Source organism: Impatiens glandulifera, chromosome 8 (assembly GCF_907164915.1).
Source record: "Impatiens glandulifera chromosome 8, dImpGla2.1, whole genome shotgun sequence".
Lineage (NCBI taxonomy): Eukaryota > Viridiplantae > Streptophyta > Magnoliopsida > Ericales > Balsaminaceae > Impatiens > Impatiens glandulifera.
Genome location: NC_061869.1, coordinates 4,134,688 through 4,157,170, shown reverse-complemented (window position 1 = coordinate 4,157,170; position 22,483 = coordinate 4,134,688). Strand labels below are relative to the sequence as shown.

General features: G+C 31.6%; 6 protein-coding genes across 6 annotated transcripts; 3 read left to right on the top strand and 3 right to left on the bottom strand.

Annotated features, from left to right (window-relative positions):
- The first annotated feature begins 787 nt into the window (after positions 1-787).
- On the top strand, positions 788-5,280 carry LOC124911903 (fumarate hydratase 1, mitochondrial). The gene is made up of 18 exons (XM_047452434.1): positions 788-896; positions 1,003-1,161; positions 1,285-1,402; positions 1,491-1,640; positions 1,751-1,861; positions 1,951-2,034; positions 2,492-2,590; positions 2,683-2,733; positions 2,835-2,884; positions 3,381-3,462; positions 3,540-3,634; positions 3,710-3,776; positions 4,074-4,124; positions 4,379-4,474; positions 4,631-4,729; positions 4,810-4,839; positions 4,926-4,991; positions 5,076-5,280. The coding sequence occupies exons 2-18, from the start codon at positions 1,022-1,024 to the stop codon at positions 5,160-5,162; spliced, it is 1,476 nt and encodes a 491-aa protein (XP_047308390.1). The 5' UTR covers positions 788-896; positions 1,003-1,021; the 3' UTR covers positions 5,163-5,280.
- An 829-nt stretch (positions 5,281-6,109) lies between these two features.
- LOC124912566 (60S ribosomal protein L19-1-like) lies at positions 6,110-7,568 on the bottom strand. Its single transcript, XM_047453205.1, has 5 exons — positions 7,403-7,568; positions 6,953-7,075; positions 6,552-6,865; positions 6,393-6,457; positions 6,110-6,304 (listed from the first exon to the last, which is right to left on the bottom strand). The coding sequence occupies exons 1-5, from the start codon at positions 7,512-7,514 to the stop codon at positions 6,280-6,282; spliced, it is 639 nt and encodes a 212-aa protein (XP_047309161.1). The 5' UTR covers positions 7,515-7,568; the 3' UTR covers positions 6,110-6,279.
- A 1,174-nt stretch (positions 7,569-8,742) lies between these two features.
- On the bottom strand, positions 8,743-9,561 carry LOC124912420 (probable pectinesterase/pectinesterase inhibitor 61). Its single transcript, XM_047453036.1, has one exon. It carries the CDS (start codon positions 9,387-9,389, stop codon positions 8,835-8,837), a length of 555 nt encoding a protein of 184 aa, XP_047308992.1. The 5' UTR covers positions 9,390-9,561; the 3' UTR covers positions 8,743-8,834.
- Positions 9,562-11,766: 2,205 nt separating this feature from the next.
- Positions 11,767-13,657, bottom strand: LOC124912419 (epoxide hydrolase A-like). The gene is made up of 3 exons (XM_047453035.1): positions 13,138-13,657; positions 12,312-12,553; positions 11,767-12,218 (listed from the first exon to the last, which is right to left on the bottom strand). Exons 1-3 carry the CDS (start codon positions 13,600-13,602, stop codon positions 11,972-11,974), a joined length of 954 nt encoding a protein of 317 aa, XP_047308991.1. The 5' UTR covers positions 13,603-13,657; the 3' UTR covers positions 11,767-11,971.
- Positions 13,658-17,189: 3,532 nt separating this feature from the next.
- Positions 17,190-19,153, top strand: LOC124912718 (CBL-interacting serine/threonine-protein kinase 8-like). Its single transcript, XM_047453369.1, has 9 exons — positions 17,190-17,207; positions 17,517-17,552; positions 17,845-17,898; positions 17,981-18,106; positions 18,196-18,285; positions 18,376-18,498; positions 18,572-18,693; positions 18,892-19,011; positions 19,096-19,153. The coding sequence occupies exons 1-7, from the start codon at positions 17,190-17,192 to the stop codon at positions 18,683-18,685; spliced, it is 561 nt and encodes a 186-aa protein (XP_047309325.1). The 3' UTR covers positions 18,686-18,693; positions 18,892-19,011; positions 19,096-19,153.
- A 2,052-nt stretch (positions 19,154-21,205) lies between these two features.
- LOC124912151 (uncharacterized protein At5g01610-like) lies at positions 21,206-21,957 on the top strand. Its single transcript, XM_047452714.1, has one exon. The coding sequence runs from the start codon at positions 21,250-21,252 to the stop codon at positions 21,766-21,768; it is 519 nt and encodes a 172-aa protein (XP_047308670.1). The 5' UTR covers positions 21,206-21,249; the 3' UTR covers positions 21,769-21,957.
- The last annotated feature ends 526 nt before the right edge of the window (positions 21,958-22,483 follow it).

Sequence of the window (22,483 nt, the reverse complement as noted above, 5' to 3'; positions counted from 1 at the left end):
TTAAAAAATATTCATTTTCCTTAATATTTAAAAAATATATAAATAAAATAAATGTGTTTACCTCCAACCAAATTTTTATTGTATTTAAATCAACATTGAAAAACGTTAACATTTTTTCTATTATTTTAATATTTTTGAGAAATTTTTTTAATTTTAATTAAAAACCTAACTTCCATTAATATAAAAAATGAGGAGGGATAGAGAGAGAATTTCAGAAATGGAATGTAAGAGATAATGATGTGTTAGTACATTACTCGTTGAAATAAAGATAAAGGTTGATGACAAATAAGAGAGAGAAAATTTGTTATTTTTTCAACGAATTGAGCCACATAATTATTTTCAAAATTCCCTCTCTCAATCATTTTTCATAAAAAAATATCAATATTTTAAAAATAATTTTTTTTAATCACTTTTAATTTAAAGTTGTTACATTTACTGAAAATTTGGTCTAAATTAAACATATTATTTGTGTGTATTTTATAAAAAAAAGGCAAATCACCTGGTTTCCACGAGGTGACAACTAGAGATAACAAAACGTAGATATCCTACAAGGTCCTGAGTTCAAGCCCGTCATGCACCTGGTTAAATGGGAATGTGTACTTAACCTACGAGGATTAGTCGCACTCCATAGGAGCAGTGAAACCTAACTTTTTTTTCTCAAATAAAGGTAAATATTTATTTTTTAAAACATAGATATTCAAGTGTATTTATTTCAAAAATATATATATTTATTAGTATTGTTTTTAATAAGTTAATAATTTAAAAGTGGAAAACTATTATTGGGCCATGTTAACGGAATTTCAATACCGTTACAGGCCCGTTTGGTAGTGAAATGAAGGATAGAGATCGCCGGTAGCTTTACCGCAGTCTACTTTTCCGATCATCTCATTTCTCAGGTAGAACCGCCGTTCGTTTCTTCATTCATTCTTCCGCATTCTCTCGATGTAAATTCTAATGTATTATATGATTTGAACGAGAGATTTTGTTTGTTGATTGTTCTAGTTTGTTGTAGAAGAAAAGGATGGCGATTTTCATTGCTTCACGTAGGTTATCATCTGGATCGACAATGTCATCTCGCTTAATCACTTCCTGGAGATCGTTTTCCACGTCTTTCAGAGAAGAAAAGGACACGTTTGGGCCAATTCTCGTCCCTTCCGATAAGTTCGTATTATCTCTTACTTCTTTTGTCTAATCCGTTAGAGTATTGATCAAGATAGATACATCGCGGTTCTAGGAAGGATGAATTTTACACGCTTCTTAGTTGATGTAGTGATTGTTTGACAGGTTATGGGGAGCTCAGACACAGAGATCGTTACAGAATTTTGATATTGGAGGCGAAAGAGAACGGATGCCTGAGCCAATTGTTCGTGCTTTTGGTGTTCTTAAAAAGTGTGCTGCTAAGGTTTTGATTGCATTTTCAAATGTGTATTCTTAATTTTCACATATCGAGCTTAAAAGGGGCTGTTGAACTTGAATTATGCGTTTTTTAGGTGAACATTGAGTATGGTCTTGATCCAGTAATAGGAAATGCAATCATGCAAGCTGCACAAGAAGTGGCAGAAGGAAGATTAAATGATCATTTCCCACTTGTTATCTGGCAAACTGGAAGTGGAACACAGAGTAACATGAATGCAAATGAGGTAAAAATCAACGGTGTGATTTCATTTGACTAATTTTTATATAGGGCACAAAATAAAACATACTTACCTTATTTACTTTGGTATTTAGATTTGTTATTTTTTGTATACAGGTAATTGCAAATAGAGCAGCTGAAATTCTTGGCCATAAACGAGGTGGAAAATCTGTTCATCCAAATGACCATGTGAATAGATCACAGTCTTCTAATGATACATTCCCAACGGTATATTGCACTTTTCTATAAGCTGCATGGTTAGTTCATTTTGCATTTGAATACCTGATCTTCATACATACTATGGTCTATATTTGCAGGTGATGCATATTGCTGCTGCAACAGAAATAAATGACAGACTAGTACCGAATTTGAAAACTCTACACTCTTCACTACATTCTAAGGTTTTTTTTCAGCCTTTCATAACATATATAAAACCACATATCTAATTAGTTTATGCTTATGCGATCTTTTTTAGCAATATGATTTGACTGTTTTGTGTTATAAGAAATACAATATATTTTATTCACACGTTCAACAAGCATGTTTCTAGTTGGAGGGGATGGGTAAAGGTGTTTATTTCTGAATCAGTGTTTTGGTTAAAATAGCAATCGATAAAAGGTCCCTTCTCATAGTTACTATGTAAATGCTAAGCCAACTGTAGTTTGCAAGCATCTAAAATGCTACATTAGAAAAGAAAATTTTAATTTGATATTTTTTCGATAATTTTTCAGCAAACTATTAATGAATTTTATTTTTTCAATGCTATTGTAGATTAATTTTGCATGGCTATAAGTTTTGCTCATGTATTTTTCTCTAATTCTATAGCTTATATGACTTTCATTTTCTCCCTAAATCTAGTCTATTGAGTTCAAAGAGATTGTTAAAATTGGACGTACACATACACAAGATGCTACTCCTTTGACTCTTGGACAAGAGTTTAGTGGCTATGTAACACAAGTAAGCAATTTCATTTTCTATCAAATTCTTGCTTTTTGTTATTTCTGATCAATAGTTTTTCTACTCAATATTTGATGAGTTTCTGATCTCAGGTGAAATATGGAATTGACCGAGTCATGTGCACCCTACCTCGCATGTATCAGGTTCGACCCTTTTTTTTCTTTATGTTGTGTCATTCCATTGTTTTAAACTCTTGGGGAGTTCTTTCAATGCTCTATCTGTTTCTGCTGCCACTTGTGAGCAGCTTGCACAAGGTGGAACTGCTGTGGGAACTGGATTAAACACGAAAAAAGGGTAAGTATGGGAATAACCTTTGAAATCCGCTCTTAAAGATTAGAGGTTAATGTAATTGTATTGCACTGGATTTGACTTACTCAATTCCAACCTCGGCATTCTCCACTGCTGTGTCTTTTCTTGTTGGACTGTTTCGAAATAGCCGAAAGGCCAAATATGGACCTAAAATTTGGCTAGATGTTCAAATCAGGTCATAAAGTCTGAAAGTTCACATTATGATAAAACTACGACGAGTGGTAAATGAGATTTAGTAGTCATGTAATTTTTCCAATTTAAATGGCTGTAGGTTTACGTTTACCATCAATAATGATCCAGTTTAAACTTTTTCTTAATTTGGAGTTGTACATTGAGCATGTTAGATCAAGTAGGCAGTGAAGTTGTAAATTGAGGATGGTAGTTCAAATATATTCTGTACTGATTTCAACAGAATTCTCTTGCTCAAATTCAGATACTTTTTTTTCTTTTTGTGTAAATATTTGTATGCTATCAAATGCAGGTTTGATGTGAAGATTGCAGCTGCAGTAGCTGAGGAAACAGGCTTACCATTTGTCACAGCAGAGAACAAATATGAAGCTCTGGTATTTTCGAGAATTCACTTTGTCTAGGAAAAATAATAATTACATTTCTCTTACATGCTCTTATTCTTACATTCCAGGCTGCACACGACGCCTTTGTTGAAACTAGTGGTTCCTTAAACACAATTGCCGCATCCCTGTTTAAGATTGCTAACGACATCAGGTTCCTAGGAAGGTATAAATTTCAAGTTCCTGGCATTTTCATTTTTATTTTTTATTTTTATGTTATAATACTTGTCCTCTTTTTCAGTGGTCCAAGGTGTGGCCTAGGTGAACTTATTCTTCCCGAGAATGAACCTGGCAGCAGTATTATGCCTGTAAAACTTCTATTATGTTGTCATAATCTTGAGTTATTTGGATTTTTTCAAAAGAATCCTTTATCCCATCATCATGCAAATCATCGATAAATATACCAATTATCCCTACTTTTATTTTATGTTTTAATTTAAATATTAAATTCAAAATGATATTTTAATAGTTTAACCCAAATAATCTACTTTTTCATCAAACAAGATTTTGATTTACAACCTTTTTTTTCAAATAACCCCAGATCAAACAAGTTCTAAGTTGTCTTGTCCCAGTTCACTTTTATCTTAGTCGAGGCTTTCTTTCAGGGGAAAGTGAATCCTACTCAATGTGAGGCATTGACAATGGTTTGTGCTCAGGTCAGATTTGTTTCATTTTCTGGCATGGTTCAGTGTGGTGCATTTGATTAAACTGAAAATAAAGTTTTTAATGCTGAATATTGAATTTTTAGGCTGAATACTGAAAAATAAATGTTTGAATAAACCAAATCAAAATATCTACATTAAGCACTTGGAATATAGAAAAGTACTCCAAAACTATTTATTAAAGTAGACACTTAATGATAAGTTGTGTTATCAAACGAGAACAACATTTATTTTTATTATTTTTGCAGGTGATGGGAAACCATGTTGGCATCACAGTAGGTGGATCAAGTGGTCACTTTGAGTTGAATGTATTCAAGCCTATGATTGCTAATGCTCTACTTCATGTAAGTCCAAATAATTGCAACTTATTCTAAAAAACAATTTTATTTGCTTCTAAGAAACTTAAGTGAAATGTTGTTCTACTATACAAAGTTTTCATAGGATAAGTTGTAATTGCAGTTTTCTCATATTGAGATTTAGCTTTAATGCAAATGCTGCAGTCACTGAGATTGTTAGGAGATGCATCTGCTTCTTTCGAGAAGAATTGTGTGAGAGGAATTGAAGCCAACCGAGAAAGGATCTCAAAATTACTTCACGAGGTAAGTTCTTGCTTCTAATTGTAAAGTTAAAATATGATTTGAATTGCTATTGACGACTGAAAAACTGTCTCTTTTCTCAGTCACTGATGCTTGTCACGTCTTTAAACCCTGTAAGTCTACTACAATCATCATTATTTTGACTAGTTGGAAATGAAAAAGAAAATGTAGTCTTAAATATGTTTTTGGTTTTGTGTAGAAAATCGGTTATGATAATGCTGCTGCTGTAGCTAAGAAAGCCCACAAGGAGGGAAGCACCCTTAAGGTGATGCAAAGAAATTTTGTGTTTTTCCTTAATAAAGATTCATTTATATAGTTTCGAATGAGATATTTACGCCTTGTCCTGTAGGATGCTGCATTGAAACTGGGAGTGCTAACCAGTGAAGAATTCGATAATCTTGTTGTACCAGAGAAAATGATCGGTCCATCCGATTGAGCTTGATCGATGCTAGCTAGGTATTCTTTTTAATCTCGATAATGTTCATGTTCATGGCTGCCATGAATGAAACAAACTGGGGAAATAAAGTAACAAATATAATTTTTTACTTCAATTATTCAGTGTCCCTTTTGGAATTACAAGATTGATAGATAGTAAATAATTCTTGTTAGCTATTTTTCCATAAACTTGTGGCAATATTTTATTGAATATATTTATATAAAAAAAAAGTTGTTATTTTTTTAAAAAAATTGCTTGTGTTTAAAAGTTTAGTTGAATATAAAATTAACAGATTAGGCTAACTGTAAAGAACTAGATTGACAATAGAAATTGGATTAGAGCTAACTCAACTTTAACAAACTTGTTTCAAAATAAAATTTGTAATAATTCTTCTTTTAACATTAATCTTATTATTAAAAATCTCTTTCTTTGATTAAGTTTGATTTAAATAAATACAGTCTAAAAATATTAAAAAAGAGTTTATCAAGAAAATCATATTGATGTTCAATATATGGTTTGAACTGAATATTCGAACAAATTCGAATTTCATTTTTGAATCAAAATTTAAACTAATCGATTATTATAAAACTCTAATCCTTAAAATTTGTTGATAGTGAAAATTAAAAATGTATAAGTACAATTATTATAATAAAGAGGGTAATTGTGTATGTATTCAATATTTAGCATAAACCCTTCGAATAAATAAAATTTTAATATTTGATTTGGTTTTTGAATTTGCTTGAAAACAATAAAAATTAAAAAACCTCAAATAACCTAACCTAAAACAAATTAACACCCCTGTTAAAACCAAACCAATAATGACCATACACCTCAAATATTACAAAAACACCTCAAGATATCTCTTAGTTAAGTTATCCTAAAAACACCCTTGATTAAGAAATATATAAAAATAAACATATGGATAATGCAATAAATAAAAATAAATTAGCTGATAAAAATCTCATACTGATCATTTAAGATTCAAATAAATATCTGAAGATAGAAAATTTCAAAAGTATCCTTCTCCTTATATCTGGATATAAATAAAACATTACCACAAAATAACCAAAAAACAAATCACACATGTGTGAAGCCAACACTACTCCATCTTTTACCATCACTTCTTTGATTTCTTACCTCCCCTGCAAAAACACAAAAATTCATTATCAAAATCAAGGATCTATAAATCATAATTTTCAATGGGAAAATGGAAAAAAAAAAAAAACTCACTGAGCAGGTTTAGTTGCAGGTGCAGGTGCTACTGGAGTGGGTTCGGCAACTTTCTCAATTGGTCCCTGTATAAAGTGTTGAAATAATTAACAACTAATGAATAAACCCTAATGGGTTTCTTTGTAAATGATCATCGATATGGGCAAAGATCGATTATACCTGAGCTAGACGCTCTTCCCTTCTAGCAAACTTCCTTTCCCTGCTAGCCTTATTCTTAGCACGCTTAGCCTCAAATTGATCAGACAAAGTCTTCTCTCTTGCTTTCTCAGCCTTAGACTTGTGAATGCTTTCCATCAACACTCTCTTGTTCTTGAAAACATTACCCTTCACCTTCATGTACATATCATGATACATATGTTTGTCAATCTTCTTAGCTTCACGATACTTTCGCAGCAGCCTCCTTAGAACACGCAACCTTCTCATCCACAACACTTTTGTTGGCAGCCTTGCTTCCCTTGTACCCTTTCTCTTACCTACAAATTACCCAATTCAATTCTCTCCTTACTAAAATCATCCATCACATAATTTATACACATTGGAAAACAATTAATTGTTCATACCATATCCAGCATGACGACCCTTTCGCTTAGCTTCCTTCATTCTTCGTGCACGAGATCTCGAGTGGATCTTAGTTGGTTTCCTGATGATAAATCCATCCTTAACCAACTTCCTAATGTTTTGTCCTACAAAAATTCAATAAAAATAATATTCATAGTGAAACTAAAATTGTGTCTTTATTCATGTAGAATCAAAATAGAACCCAATGGTTAACATATCTTCTAAAACAAATCATAAATTTTTGTTCTTTTCTATAGTATGTTGCTTGGATTGATAATCATGAAACTAGACAGAACTAGATATAAACATTTCTGATAGATAGATCAATAATACATGATAAGATAATCTTCCAATAGAAAACCCATCAATACAATCACGTTTAGATGATAGATATATACAGTTTTGAAAGATTTGAAGGATCTTAATGATACGAACGAAAGAAAGATACGTACGGGAGTTGGCCATGGAGATATCGTTGACTTCATTTGGATCAAGCCAAACCTTTCCCTTTCCGCACTTGAGAACGCTGGCGGCGAGCCGCTTCTGAAGCTTCAACGACACCATATCCGCCGCCTCTTGTGTTCTTCTCTCACAGCTTACAAAACCAGAGAAGTCTAATTGTAGACGATAGAGCTTCTTATGACCTCATCTTGTTAGGGTTTCTTAATGGACTATTAACAAGCCCATATTTTATTATTATTATTGGGCTATTACTAGGCCCGTTTATAAAATAGATTTTTTCAATTAGACTCACAATAAAAATCTTATATTTAATTGATGTTAAATTAAGAAAAATGTAAAATACAGGAGGAAAAATATTTTATTTTTTAACTTCTTATTATGACCTAGATTTATACATTTTTTCATCGCTAGTTTAAATTAGAATAAATAAATTAATTAACATATTTCCTCTTCCATAATTAAACTAGCCATTTAAGATATTTACTAATCATAAGACTACAATCTCATTGAATATCACATTATAAAATGTGCATTGATACCCAAACATTTAGGTAAGAATTTAGATTTACCTTTTTTATTTTTTTTTATTAAAAATATGATTAAGTGAAAATTGAACTCGTGATATTTGTTCTTTTAAAAGATAAGAGTTAAAAAATCTTAATTTAATATATTAAAATTGTATAATTGTATTTTTGTAAATATTATAAGGTTAGATAATAGGAGTATGCCTTAGGTATAAGGATGATAATTTGAAATCGCCCCACGGTAACATAATCTAATTGCTCCGTTTGAGGCGATTTTTTCCAAGTTTGACTGGTTAGTTGACCCGGGATGGGGCGGGGATGATATTTGTTCCCCGTCCCGATTTCACTTCAATTTTACCCCGAACACTTTAAACATAATATATATAATTTTCAATGTATATTATATTATATATATATATATATATATATATATTGAGAATACTGTATAAAAAAATCGGGACAAAAACGGGGACGTGATAGTTGTAAACAAACTCTGAAATAAAAACAGGACGGAAATGGTAAATATATTTCTCGCCCCGAACCGTTCCATTATCATCCCTACTTATGTAAAAGTGGGTACCATTTTCTTTTTATCTAAATCTAATATTCAACTAAATTTTAATAATATATGGTTTAAAATTACAAATTTATTTATGTTTTCTCATCTAGTCCAGAGGCATTAATCTAGTCGAAACTAAATTACTTTTAAAATTCAAATATTATAAGATGAAAAGCTGCAATTTCCTTAAAAAATATATATTAATAATACCACAAACAAGGTGTATAGAATTGAAATTGTGTGGTGAAATTATTAAATGATTGAAATGTCAAGAATTGAATTACATATGTAATTTAAAAGAAGTAAATAATGTAGTCTTGGCTTGTTAATTTGTGTTGATTATTTCTGAAGCACAACTTGTAGAACACTAAGAGCATTGGTGCAAAGCTGACTTACAACTTGATTCCTACTCGAAACCTCACCCGCTTTCCCACCTTGTCCTCTAACCAAATCATCGCACGTTTTAATATCATCAATCGCAGCCCTAAGCCACGTTTCGACATCGTTATAAGCATCCGAAACAAGCGCATTAACCGAATCCTCAATCTGGTCCACAACATCTAAGTACTGCTGCGAACAAGTGCTCAGGCTATCGCTCACAGGCGTTTCTAGTGTCTTATCGTCCATAGACATCTTGATTTGTGCCGACAGCTCCGTGGCATTTACAGCCGCTGCCTTTAGAGCTATGAACGCGAGACTCTTGAGGTTGGAGTTTTGGCTATCGCCGTTTGAGTTGAAAACCGAAAGACATAGGTTTTTGTCGGAGGATTTGCTGCATGCTTTGTTAATAACGTCGGGTCCTGTTGCTGCGTCGTTGGCGGTTTGGGCGTAGGTTACGTAGTGTTGTTGGTTGATAATGAGAACGATGATTAGAAGAAGAAATATGGAATTCATCTTTAGAATGAAAAGAGACACAAAGACAAAATCAATATTGTTGTAATTATGGTTTTTTAAGTTTGAAACATGGATAAATTATAACCATAAAAAAACAACAACCTATGTTTAGCCTACCTTAAACTTAAACTAGTGAATATCATTTATATGCTATTATTAGATCCAACCCTTATATAGAGAACATTTTGTACAATTTTAAAATTGTTAGAATTTATACATCTCACTAAAAAAAATGTCAAGTTTTTTCATATTTTAACGGTTTTTTTCTTTTTAAACACGGTTAAGCATGAAATATGATGCTAGTATAAGATTAAAAAATCACAATTACATAGTTATAAATTTGAGTATTCATATTCAACAAAGTTTATTTTTTCACCCTATATATATATTATGCAATTATTGGTATGTAAATATATTTAATTTTTTGAATTAGGATTTTAGGTGGCTTATCTTTATTTATGAATCTAACATATAGCAATTATTGGTGTGGAGTTTCATACATTGATTTTCTTCACCACCCCTAATAAGATATCAAGTTTAAATTTGGTGGTCTTTGCAGGATTGGCCAAGGTTTGGAGGTCCTAGTCGAAAAAGAAATTATTATTTAGTTTAGTTTATATATTATATTAAAAATATATAATAAATTTGTATTAAATTAATAAAAATTAGTTTAAATGATTAAATTATTTAATAATATAATTAATTAATGTCACGAATTCAAATCAAATATAAATTAATTCTCAAATAATTTTGTTAAAGATCCGCGTGTTTGGAACCCTAACTCGCCTCACCATAGGATACCCGGGTAATAGGTATTTTTCCTTATTAAGCACCACGTTTATAAAATTTGAATATGCAAATAATTGATTTTTTTTATGGGATTGTTGTGGACATGAATCTAAGAATTATGTGGTTGAAGATTAGACATTCTATTATGGCTGATTGATGTAGTTTGATCCTAAAGCTTGGTATTGATTGGGGTACATTTTGTCTTTATTCATTTGTCACAATTTTTAAACTATAACAATTTCAATACAATGCATACAAATAAAAAAATATAAACAAAATTATAATAATATATATTCAAATATTTAATTTTTTAATAAATTATAAATAATATATTAGAATAAAAAATTAAAACACTCTCATTTCACATTTTAATCATTTCAGTAAAAAAACTCATTTTCTCACATATAATTTTTTTTAATGAACCTTTAATCTAATGACTTTACACTTTATATTGGTTAATCATATATTTGATTCATATTTTTTAAACTTTAGCATAGTGATCTCACACTTTGGTCAATCAAATATTTGATTCATATATTTTAACCACCATTTTCAATTTTTACCGACGACAAACCAAACCTCAATCACACTTGGTTGAAGGGTTGTACTTGTTTTGTTAGGTTGAAAATTCGAAACATACATATAACATTTTTTATTTTTAATCGTTTTAAATTTATGGACGGGTCAACCATAATCCGACCTAAATATTCATTTACTCTCACATATACATATATACAAATTAATCACAACTCTCGACCCGATAATCTAGATACTTTAAAATTAATCATTATTTATTTAAAAAATAATAATTATATTTATTTTGAAAAAGTGTAAAATATTTTTTTTTATAAAAGATTTAAAATGTATTAATATATAATAATAAAATAAAACATAATTTAATATTTTGAAAGGAGAAAAATAATGAAATAATATTTTTGAATTAAATAGCATCTATACTATTTTAATTAACCCAAATTAAATTTATTAAGATTTTTTTTTAATTGAAGTAGGAAAATTTTGGTCAATATTATTTATAGTGATATGAGATGTTGGAATGCATTGAAAAGTAAAAGTAAAGTCATTCTTTCATATTTTTTCCATCATGAATATTTTCAACCACATGATAAAAGTAGGTGAGAGCTTAACTCAACACATAAAAATTATAAATTTATATATATATAATTATAAAATCTACTCAATATTTAATACATACAATCGGATTATATAAAACATCGATAAAAAAAAACTCAATTTTTAATGTTGTAGTCAAGCTAATAATCATCTCCTCCAACTACTATCTTAGCTCTTTGGAGTTCTTGATTTTTTTAATGTACTATTGTAATGAACAATATCCTATTAATTATTAATATTTGCCCCCCACTAGTTTGATTATGATATTTAATAAGGGTTTATGTCAGATTGCAAATCTTTGTTCAATTATTATAATATTTTATTTATTTTTAATTATAGTTTGAAAATAGTCTCAGATACAAAAATGTAACAGGTTCGATTCCTATCTACCATAAGCGTTTTAATTAAAACGGGAGGGCAGGGAGGGCAAGTAGGGTATAATGCTAAGGAGATTAGACAGAATTTAAAACATGTATAAATTACAACCATATTGAAGTTCGGGGAAAACTATGTTTGTCTTAGACCCCACATGTTGATTGAATATAGATAGGAAAATAATTTATCAAATAAACCTGTTACATTATTGATCCACATAAGTTACATCATCAATTTTATTTATTTATTTAGATATAGATCAGCTTAACAATTGAAGAAAATGATTTTCAGAACCTTTGAATGAAGTCATAGATATGATAACTAACCTCCTCTGGTTTCTCTTGACTAAGAAAGTGACAAACTCCTTCCAAAATCACAACTTCCTCCAAAAATGGCACATTTCTTTTAAACCCGCCACTTTCAATGTACTCCTTAGCACCCGGAGTCGTATAAGTAATATCTCGATCTCCCATGATGAACTTCACAGGCACCTTTATCGGCGAACCAGTCCATGGACCTAACAGTTCCCAATTTCTGCAACAATAATGAAACATATCACATACATTACAGTTCACAATAATCCCACAAGCCACATCTCTAGTTTTGATTTAGTATCCTTTTACATACAGATCAAGAACTCGGTAGTAATTGAGTCCACCCGTGAATCCTTTTTCACCAAATTTGCTCACATAGTAATCTACATCTTCCTTTGACAACCACGAAGGTAAAACAGATGGTGTAGGCATTGAATTATCGATACCTATTTCCTTTGGTATACATAGAGGACCAGGCTTTCCCAATGTGAGAAACTTCGTAACCAGACAACCTGTTTCAACTTTCGCAAAATCTTCTTCTGCCTCTCCTGGTTCCTATTGATATAATAAACAAGCTTTCAATATATTCTCATTTCAAGCAAATCAGATTCATTCTCATTACATGCTCTTAATTTTGCCAAATCAACATCTTCATGTGGATTTAATCTCATTTGATAATCATTTCATTACAGAGTTGAATTAGCTTGGAATACTTGACCTAATTAAGTGTATCTGTTTATAATTAGATCAATTAGGTCATTTTCAAATAGGTAATCTGAAAATTTCAATACAGTTTCTGAATAGAATACCAGCATAATCATAATCATTCACAATTCTAACATTCAACAATGGAAGGGAAGAAGAAAATGAAGTTTCCTGAAACCTGCACATATAGTAATCAATCATCTAGAAGTCTCATCTTCATGTGGATTTAATCTCATTTGATAATCATTTCATTACATAGTTGAATTAGCTTGGAATACTTGTCCTAATTAAGATCAATTAGGTCATTTTCAAATATCTCTATTGTACAGAAATAGGTAATCTGAAAATTTCAATACAGTTTCTGAATAGAAGACCAGCATAATCATAATCATAATCATAATCATTCCAATTCTAACATTCAAAAGTAAAGTTACCTGAAACCTGCACATATAGTAATCATCGCCAAACGCGGCTCGCAAAGATGGAATCGGTTTTCGATTAGGATTTCTAGGATGATAAACGACGCTCATGTTTACCAGTGCCTTGACACGATCAGGACGTAATAAGGAGAAATGCCAGGCTTCATAGGCTCCCCAGTCGTGGCCTATAAGGAAGACCTGATCGATACCGAGTGAATCGAGTAGGGCAACGATATCGCCGACGATGTGGAAAACAGTGTAGGAAGTGAAGGAAGGAGGCGCGTCGGTATCGCCGTAGCCGCGGAGGTCGGGAGCGATGGCGCGGTAGCCGCGGGAGGATAGGTATAGCATCTGGTGACGCCATGTGTACCAGAGATCAGGGAATCCATGGAGGAAAAGTATAACTGGACCTTCACCTATTTCTGCTATGTGCATATTGATGCCATTAACGTGAATATTCTTGTGCTGAATTTTCTCCATCTCTGACTCTCTCTCTCTCTTTCTTTCTCTCTCAATATTTGCAGAGTGAGCTCATCTGGAGAAGATGAAGTTATATTATTAACTTATTACTAGAATTATTAAAATCATACCTAGATTATGACAATATATTTAAAATAAGTTTGAAATTTTTATTTACATATACCCTTGCACTCTTATATTCTTTATGAAATAGTTATCGCGAGTAATTCATATTCACCGTCGGAACGGGACATCAATTGATTAATTGGTGCAGAGTTAAGTGTCTCGTTGTGACGTTTCTTAAGTTCACCACTATTGTGGTCTGCAGAAGAGATTGAACACCATGGAGAGTTCTCCTCATGCTAATATTTTGATTAGGGTGGAGACTGAGAAGTTGTAAGAATCAAAAGTTTCTTCTAAGATTTCATTTTTTTGGCTGGAGTGTTATTTGTGGTGGGATTTTGATTATGTTACGAACTGTAACTACAAATGATCTGATGCTGATACTAGAGTACGGTTGAATGAACAATCTTATATTTAGTTATTAATTTCCTTATGTCTGTAATATCCTTTAAACTTCCTTTATCTTTTCATTTAGTCCCTTGTCCTTGTCTATTCAAGTAGATTAATAATTTGTAACAGAATCATTCGGGTATTTATATTCAAGTAGATTCTTCACATTAGGGAATGTATGCTGAATGCAAAAGCTTTTGGCTCACTTTTCTACTTCTCATCTTTTTCATCAATTATTCGGCGATCGTTCGCCAGACTTCTTTCTCTCATCTCGATCTGAAATTCGTATCAGATTAATCATTTATGGACGTGCCTTGTGAAGGTTGTATCAATTTCAATTTCTCACCTTCTTCTATATTGTCGCGTGGTGACGTGTATTTGGAGTCTTTATTAAAGCAGAGCCAAAATTCAGTGGAAGATGAATAAGTCTCTCGACAGTTGTTAGAAAATTTTTTTGAATCAATACAACATATATGACAAGTCTAAATCGTTAAATATTATCTTTATTATTTTTGTTGAACTATTTGACTTGTTAGTGATTATGCATATTATTCGTAACGTTAATAATATAATAGATGAAAGATTCATTTTGGGTCTACATATTTTTTTTTCTCTTATTTTATTTTAATATTTTAATTTTCATGATGTCCTTTTATTCCTATTCCTATTCCTATTCCAATTCCAATTCTAATTTTTTAATGTCTCCACGGTTTATAAAAAAATAATAGTCTTATATCCAATTTAATAAAAATGTACCTAAAGTTGATTGTATACTCAAAATGGTTAAAAACAAATATACTAGTCATTTAATATATAACAAAGTTTTAATTTTAATATATACTAATGGTTTTATCATTTTTTTTTATTTAAAAAAAAATAATAGCCATCTCATTATCACATTTATGACCAAATTCAATTAACTTAAAGCTCCAACTTGAAATCTTTATATCTTATCTCTTAATTAAAACTTTCTGAATAACCTAAAAACAGTTTAGAAAAAATAACAAACTTTAAATTATTTTATAAATGGAAATAAACTTGAAGTTTCAATTTTAACATTATTGGATTGTTTTAGATGTGAACATAGAATAGTCACTTTCAATAATAACTCTAGTTGGAAAGTGATATTTCAAAGTTGTAGTTATTATTTTTATTTTTTCTTCTTCTAAAAAGGAATGTGGACAGTTAGACTGATGGACCATTTTCTAATTAATTGCTGTTGAATTTATATATCTCCATTTTTTAGTCAAAAAATGTTTTGTTTACAATTTTAATGTTAGATTTTAAGTTTAGTAAAAACAAAAAATTATAAGCTAGATCATATGTTGTGATTTGAATACTTTAAACTTCTTCTAATTATATTTTACCTTTTTCTTTAAACCAAAATATAAATCCTGAAAGAAAATAATTAGTTAAAATTGAATATGAATAATTGATCATCTAATTAAAACTTTTTTACTTAAATTATCTATCTAGTGAGTTTGATAAAAAAAAATATAAATTATAAATATTTTCAAACAGGTTAAATATCTATTAAAAAAAACATTCATGAAAAAGATAACAAAACAAATTTAATAAGTATATGAAAAATTGCACAATATTATTCTAAAGTGAAAATAATATTAGTTTTCAAAGGTTAAAATATTAAATTCAATTCACTAAAAAAACATATTACATATTATTACAAGTTACTTTTTTTAACCACTCCCTAAAAAATATATAAATTAGATGAGGAGTGATAGAGAGAGGGAATTTTGTAAGGGAATGATTTAGCATCTCCTTCATTAGTTGTAAAATGTAAAAGTGGGAGGAAAGAGAGAAAAGAGAGAAATTATTTGATTTTTTCAGCGAATAAGATTATGACAAGTCATTCTCTCACCAAATTTCTTTACGAAATTCTCTCACTTAATCCTTTCTCAAATTAGATTGATGTTAAATTTGAAATATGAATCGTTTGGCCATCACCATTTAGTCTATCTTATTAATTTTAATTAATTTGAGATAAGAAGTGGGTAGTTAATTTTTTTTAAACTATACAATTTTACACTAAATATTCTAGTTTAAATAAATTCTTAAACTAGTTAATTTTTAAAATTTTATAAATTATTTCAATTTTTTACAAATTTTCATAAATAAAATTAATTTATATTTACAAATAAAAAAGTAATAATTTTTTAAATAAATGAACTCCTAAAATTAATTTATATCTATAATTAATTTTTAATCTCATTTATTTATCTATTATTATTTAAATTAATTTTTACATAATAATAACATATATAATGAGCTAGAAAAAAAAAATCCAAGTTGACACTATATAATGACTTAAATATATAGAGAAATACTTTGTGGGCTTCAAAAATAGGTATTAATAGATTTTAAAAACTTTAGGGACACCATTGTAATGGGTCTACCCTAGGAGATTTATGAGATAGTTTAAATGATAATCATAATTTGATTTCTACTTATAATTAAACTCTTCATATTTTAACACTTTGTAGTTCCCACATTAGTTTGTTAAGTTGACAACAATTTTAAATAAATTCTAAATATTTTGATAAAAAGTTTATATTAATATTTATAAAAATTAAAAAGATATTTATATAATTAAATCCAAATAACCCAAAATGAAAGAAAGCCCAAGTAGTTAGAGTTTGCTTGTATTCCCAAGCCAAGATATTATATATATATATATGATCAAATATTAGAGAAAAATTGGTGGAGGGAATTATGTGAAATAATTTATTTTGTTAATGAAAAATTAACAAATTTTTCCTCTCTTTTCACCCTTTATCATTTTTATGTGACGTAATTTATTTTGATATATTCATTCTTTCTTCATTTTTTCTCTCAAATTCTTTTTCCTATCACTTCTCTAAATTATATTCATTTAATTAGTCAATCACATTATATATTTGAAATGGAATATATATATATATATATTAATCTCATAATAAACTCTAAATTCAATTATAAAAAAATTAAAATTAACTCAAATTTTAAGTCATTAAGAAGAATAAAATTTATGTATCTTACCTTATAAATAAAGTTGAGAAAATGGTGCAAGATGCACGTGCTGCGGGAAATTTGATCCAATGACTCTCAAAAGGGAGGCATTCTCATTTTTAACCTCAATAATATCAATTTTTATTATTAACTTTTTTTATAAAAAATTTCCTTTTTTACCCTTAATAACCTTTTTCATTTTTTATTTTATTTTTTCTTTTTTTCCTTCTTTCTCTCCACGGGTAGGTTCACCTCACATTTCCCCCAATCACTTTCTCTCTTCCTTTCCACCGCGACCCCACCATCCCCTCCCCCAACAGCCAGCCACCGACTCCCACCGACGACGGTCTTTAACTGCCATCGTCGCCACTGCCGACGACACAGCTGAGACCCAGTGTACCTGAGACCCAACTGAGGCCCGCGACGAGACCAACCGTTTGATTAAGCAATGGGTACGTTCTTTTCTTTCATTCCCATCTCATTCAGTTTGAAATGCTGTCGAAATGGTAGGTTTGAAATGATATCGAAATGGTAGGTTTGAAATGCTGTCAAAATGGTACGTTTGAAATGCTGTCGAAATGTGTACCCACGCCTCATGCCCCACGCCCCACGCCCCACGCCCAGCCCACGCCCCAAGCCCACGCCCACGCCCAACCCACGCCCAAGCCACGCCCAAGCCCTAGCCCCATATAATATGATATTTTGTTTTGGATAGTTATGAAGTTTTTGGTGGTTGTATTTTAGGGAGTGAGTCTCCTTCGGACAATTTGTGGAACTCCTAACTATGTAGCACCAGAGGTAATTGAATACCCACATATAATTATATTTGATAAACAGGTGTTTAGGGAATTGAAGTGTTATATATATTTTTTTGTTTAGGGTATTGGGTCACAAAGGGTACAATGGTGCTGTTGCGGATGTTTGGTCTTGTGGAGTTGTTCTATATGTTCTAATGGCAGGATATCTTCCGTTTGACGAAATTGATCTCACTAGTTTGTATAGTAAGGTAAGAACTGTTTTTATTATCACCATGTTTTGTTTTGTTTTGTTCTGTTCTGTCCTGTCCTGTGTTTAAAGACGTTCTTGATGATGCAGATAGATAAAGCTGAGTTTTCATGTCCTACATGGTTTCCAGTTGGAGCAAGATCTTTAATTCATCGGATCTTGGATCCAAATCCTGAAACTGTGAGATTTAGGGTTTAGTTTGTTCTTGTTCTTATTCTTCACTGAGTTGTTTTTGTTGTCCTGATTTTAAAAAAACCAATTTGTGTGCAGCGAATTGTAATTGAGGAGATAAGAAATGATGAATGGTTCAAGAGGGATTATATTCCTGTCAAACCTACAGAATATGAAGATGTTACTCTTGATGACATAAATGCTGCTTTTGATCAACATGAGGTTTGTTCAGTCATTGTGCAAGCAAATGTTGATTGTTTTCTTCGGCTTCTTTTAAGATCTACATCGTTTGCAGGAAGAAGGTAATATTGTTGATCAATACAGGAGGAGTGAGGAAGAAGAGAGTTCTTTAACACTCAATGCATTTGATCTTATAATTCTTTCACAAGGCTTGAACCTTTCACATTGATTTAAAAAGTAATTTGATCATAACTCATAAAATAATATGATTGAATATACATCATTTGGATCATGGTATATAAAAATTTTATACCAAGCCAAAAAATTCAAATTCTGTTTTAGTTTTGACGATTTTTCATTGAGATTGTGATTATGACACAAATCGTGACAAAACACTAGTTTTCAAATAGGCTCATTACGTATTCTCTCTTGCAGGAGGGCTCTTTGAAGCATCAAACGCGTTTTGTTTCACAGAAACCTCCTAAAGTAGTTTTATCTACAATGGAAGTTGTCGCACAATCTATGGGATACAAAACCCACATCCGAAATTTCAAGGTAAATATATATATTTTTAACTTCTTGCAGTTAATTTTCATCGAATGACATAAAAATGTGTTTTTTTATTTCCTGTTGTTGTAGATGAGAGTGGAAGGCTTGTCAGCAAATAAGACTTCATATTTCTCAGTCATCTTGGAAGCAAGTTCTACACCCTAAAATCCTTTTTTTCTCTTCTTAAAAAAAATTCTGATTAAAACTTTTTTTTTAATCAGGTCTTTAAAGTTGCTCCCACGTTTTTAATGGTCGATATTCAGCAGTTGGCGATGGAAGTGAATACCTTTAAGTAAGTATATTAATTTATTCTCAGTTATTCTGTTAACCATTTTTCATCAAGATATATATTTTGTGACAGTTTTATAAAAGTTTCTGCAACAATCTTGACGATATCATCTGGAATCCACCAAGTAGTGATATTTCCAAGTCTCGGGTCGCCAAAACAAGGTCCAAAAGGCGTTGACCAAAAGCCTCATTCACAATCCACGTCAACTGGCCTATCTATGCAACATGTATCATTTGGTTTGGCCAAGAAGAACAAGGGGATTTCAATAGTCTTATCTTGGATATATATTGTTGGTTGGATTAGGGTCAAGTTTTGAGCCTGATTTCTTCATTATTTAAGAAACTTGACCCTAATTCTGACTTCAAGTTGTTGGTTCATTAGTGATTTGCCCTAGACCATGGTTTAGGAGCCCCATCCCCCATTTCTTTTGGTCTTGTTCAATTGTTATAATATAATGTCCCCAAGATTCTATGTAATAAACAATTCACTCTTTTCCATATATGTCATGGATCATCCCTTTTATTTCTGAAACAATTCCACTGTTGTTGATGTGTAATAGTAAAATTAGGCCTTTCATTATTATTAGAATAAGTTGGGTGAGATATTTAAGAGGTTTTAATTAATCTTAATTAAGAATTAAAAAACATTTTATCAACCAAAATTAGCTCAACTAATGAGCATTGGAGAACAAATACAAAAGAAAATCAACATAAACATATAAGATGTTCATAATTGAATAACTTGAGTATACCAAATATAATTTTCAAATCGAATACAAATGCCACTTTATAAATTCTATGTTTAGAAAATACAAACATTTTAATTATTCTTTTTCTTATTTTTTCTGTAACCAAATCCTAAAACAACATTACCAAATGGAAAGTCTTAATGTGATAAGAAAAATATAAAAGTCTTGCAATCAGGAGTGGAGGAACTTATAAGATTCAGAACCCATATGTGGAGACATAGAGAGATGCCTGTTAGAGAAAATGAGATGACTACCAATGTATGTATTTAAAGAACAAAATTGTGTTACATTAAAGCAACTTGTTTAATATTTCGCACTTCACTGTATACCACGCCCAAGACCCACGCTCAACGCCCAATACCCACGCTCAACGCCCCACGCCCAAGACCCACGCCCAACGCCTCACGCTCAAGACCCACGCTCAACCCCCCACGCCCACCCCCACGCCCAAGAACGACGCTCAACCCCCCACGCCCAAGACCCACGCTCAACCCCCCACGCCCAAGACCCACGCTCAACCCCCCACGCCCAAGACCCACGCTCAACCCCCCACGCCCAAGAACCACGCTCAACCCCCCACGCCCCATAGCTGTAGCAAAACTTACATTGAGCGGATAAACAAATTGATGATCCTAGTCTTCAACTGGATTGTCGCTGCTTCACAAAACTAGAGGTCGGCCGCCTGGAGCTTGAACAAAGAATTGGAGAATATAGAGATTTGGTTTTCAATCAAAAGAGAATATAGAGCTTGGTTCGTCTCCCTTTCTTCAAGCGCCTATATTAGCCCTAGCAGCGGGGTATTCTTCACTAATGGGCTTCAGTTTCAAAAGTCCAAGCGTAGCCCTAGCAGCGGGGTGTTCTTCGAAGGGGGAAGGCGGCGTGGGGTCTGTGTCGGCGGGAAGAGATCGGGAGAGAAAAGGGAAATGAAAAAAAAAAATAAAAAATAAAAAAATAAATAAAAAGGTTATTAAAGGTAAAATTGGAAAAAAAATTAAAAAAAGGTTAAAAATAAAAATGAAAATTTCTAAGGTTAAATATGGGAAATTGGGTATTTTGAGGGTCATGTTATCAAATTTCCCCGTGCTGCGCGTGGCCACTATCCTCTCTGAAAATAATTATATAAAATATTTATTTATTAAATTAAAGGAGAAGAGCTAAAAACCTCTCTTTGTGGCATTTCGTCGAACACTTGTACCCTAAAACCATCATGAAACTCCTTCGATCCTTCTCATCTCTCATCTTCCTCGCCGTCTTCATCGCCGGCGTTGTCTCATCCTCCTCGTCGGAACACGAAGATGCACTCACCGTCTACGATGTCCTGCAACAGTACGATTTTCCGGTAGGTCTTCTACCAAAAAGTGTAACAGGATACGAGATCAATCGAAACACAGGAAAATTCAAGGTTTATCTTAAGGATACCTGTAGTTATAGCGTGGAAGGATATCAATTGAAGTATAAATCCGTCATCACAGGTGTTATAAGTGAAGATAAGATCTATGATTTGAAAGGAATCAGTGTTAATGCGCTCTTGTTCTGGTGGAATATTCAGGAGGTTCGTCGATACGGCGATGAACTTCAGTTGTCAGTTGGGATCGCATCGGCTTCGTTTGGAATCGATGAGTTTTATGAAAGTCCGCAGTGTGGATGTGGATTTGATTGCTTGAATGGAGAAAGTTGGAAGAAGATGATGAAATTGAATCGGTTGATTTCTACCTTTCTAGATTGATTCTCAGCTCGATCTATCGATCGATTGATTGATCTTCAGGTGTGTAGTTATGATTTTCAGTAGATTTATTCATTGATCCATCTCTGTAAAATTGTATTAATTGAGCAGTTCAAGATGAACCTTAATTATCTGTTCAATAAGTTGAAAGATTTCATCTTAATCTTATTGGTAGTCTGATTTTTAACCTAACCCTAAATTAGCTCAATTGATGCTAATTTTCGATTCTAATTTAAAAATCTTAAATTGAAGGTTGATAATTAGAACAAAAGTATATTTATCCACTTATTTTGTTTGTATAAATGTATAAATTATCAAAAGAAGAAATGTATGATTTATTTGATATAACTCAAGATCCTCATTTATCTAAGGTGCATTTTCTATACGAGTTTTAAAATACGCGGTTGGACCCCGAAAATAGGCGAAGGTTGCCGATGCATCGTCTTCCTTCTCCCGATAACGGGAGATTCAGTCTATCCAAGTCCTCGCCTTTCATGCAGACTGAAACAATCCCTGATACATGCCGAAAGAAAATGAGACCGCATTTTAGATAGCAAATCATGTAGTCATTACAATAAAAAAACTTGCAAGAAGACAAAACAGAGGATAAACCTGAAAAGAGCGGACAAAACAGAGAAACTTGCAATAAGTGTATTCTATATTCTAACATTGTCTTGGAGCAGAACATTAAAAATCTGCTCAATGGAAGAGAAGCCTC

Excerpts from the sequence above, each read along its gene's own strand:
- LOC124911903 (XM_047452434.1), top strand. The coding sequence starts at position 1,022 with ATGGCGATTTTCATTGCTTCACGTAGGTTATCATCTGGATCGACAATG. Across the intron at positions 1,862-1,950 it reads CTAATGATACATTCCCAACG|GTGATGCATATTGCTGCTGC; the intron begins GTATATTGCACT and ends CTATATTTGCAG. Across the intron at positions 2,035-2,491 it reads ACTCTTCACTACATTCTAAG|TCTATTGAGTTCAAAGAGAT; the intron begins GTTTTTTTTCAG and ends CCCTAAATCTAG.
- LOC124912566 (XM_047453205.1), bottom strand. The coding sequence starts at position 7,514 with ATGGTGTCGTTGAAGCTTCAGAAGCGGCTCGCCGCCAGCGTTCTCAAG. Across the intron at positions 6,866-6,952 it reads GGGTCGTCATGCTGGATATG|GTAAGAGAAAGGGTACAAGG; the intron begins GTATGAACAATT and ends GGTAATTTGTAG. Across the intron at positions 6,305-6,392 it reads CCTGCAACTAAACCTGCTCA|GGGAGGTAAGAAATCAAAGA; the intron begins GTGAGTTTTTTT and ends GTGTTTTTGCAG.
- LOC124912420 (XM_047453036.1), bottom strand. The coding sequence starts at position 9,389 with ATGAATTCCATATTTCTTCTTCTAATCATCGTTCTCATTATCAACCAA.
- LOC124912419 (XM_047453035.1), bottom strand. The coding sequence starts at position 13,602 with ATGGAGAAAATTCAGCACAAGAATATTCACGTTAATGGCATCAATATG. Across the intron at positions 12,554-13,137 it reads ACTATATGTGCAGGTTTCAG|GAACCAGGAGAGGCAGAAGA; the intron begins GTAACTTTACTT and ends TTATATCAATAG. Across the intron at positions 12,219-12,311 it reads TACTACCGAGTTCTTGATCT|AAATTGGGAACTGTTAGGTC; the intron begins GTATGTAAAAGG and ends TTATTGTTGCAG.
- LOC124912718 (XM_047453369.1), top strand. Across the intron at positions 17,899-17,980 it reads CTAACTATGTAGCACCAGAG|GTATTGGGTCACAAAGGGTA; the intron begins GTAATTGAATAC and ends TTTTTGTTTAGG. Across the intron at positions 18,499-18,571 it reads CTGCTTTTGATCAACATGAG|GAAGAAGGTAATATTGTTGA; the intron begins GTTTGTTCAGTC and ends CATCGTTTGCAG.
- LOC124912151 (XM_047452714.1), top strand. The coding sequence starts at position 21,250 with ATGAAACTCCTTCGATCCTTCTCATCTCTCATCTTCCTCGCCGTCTTC.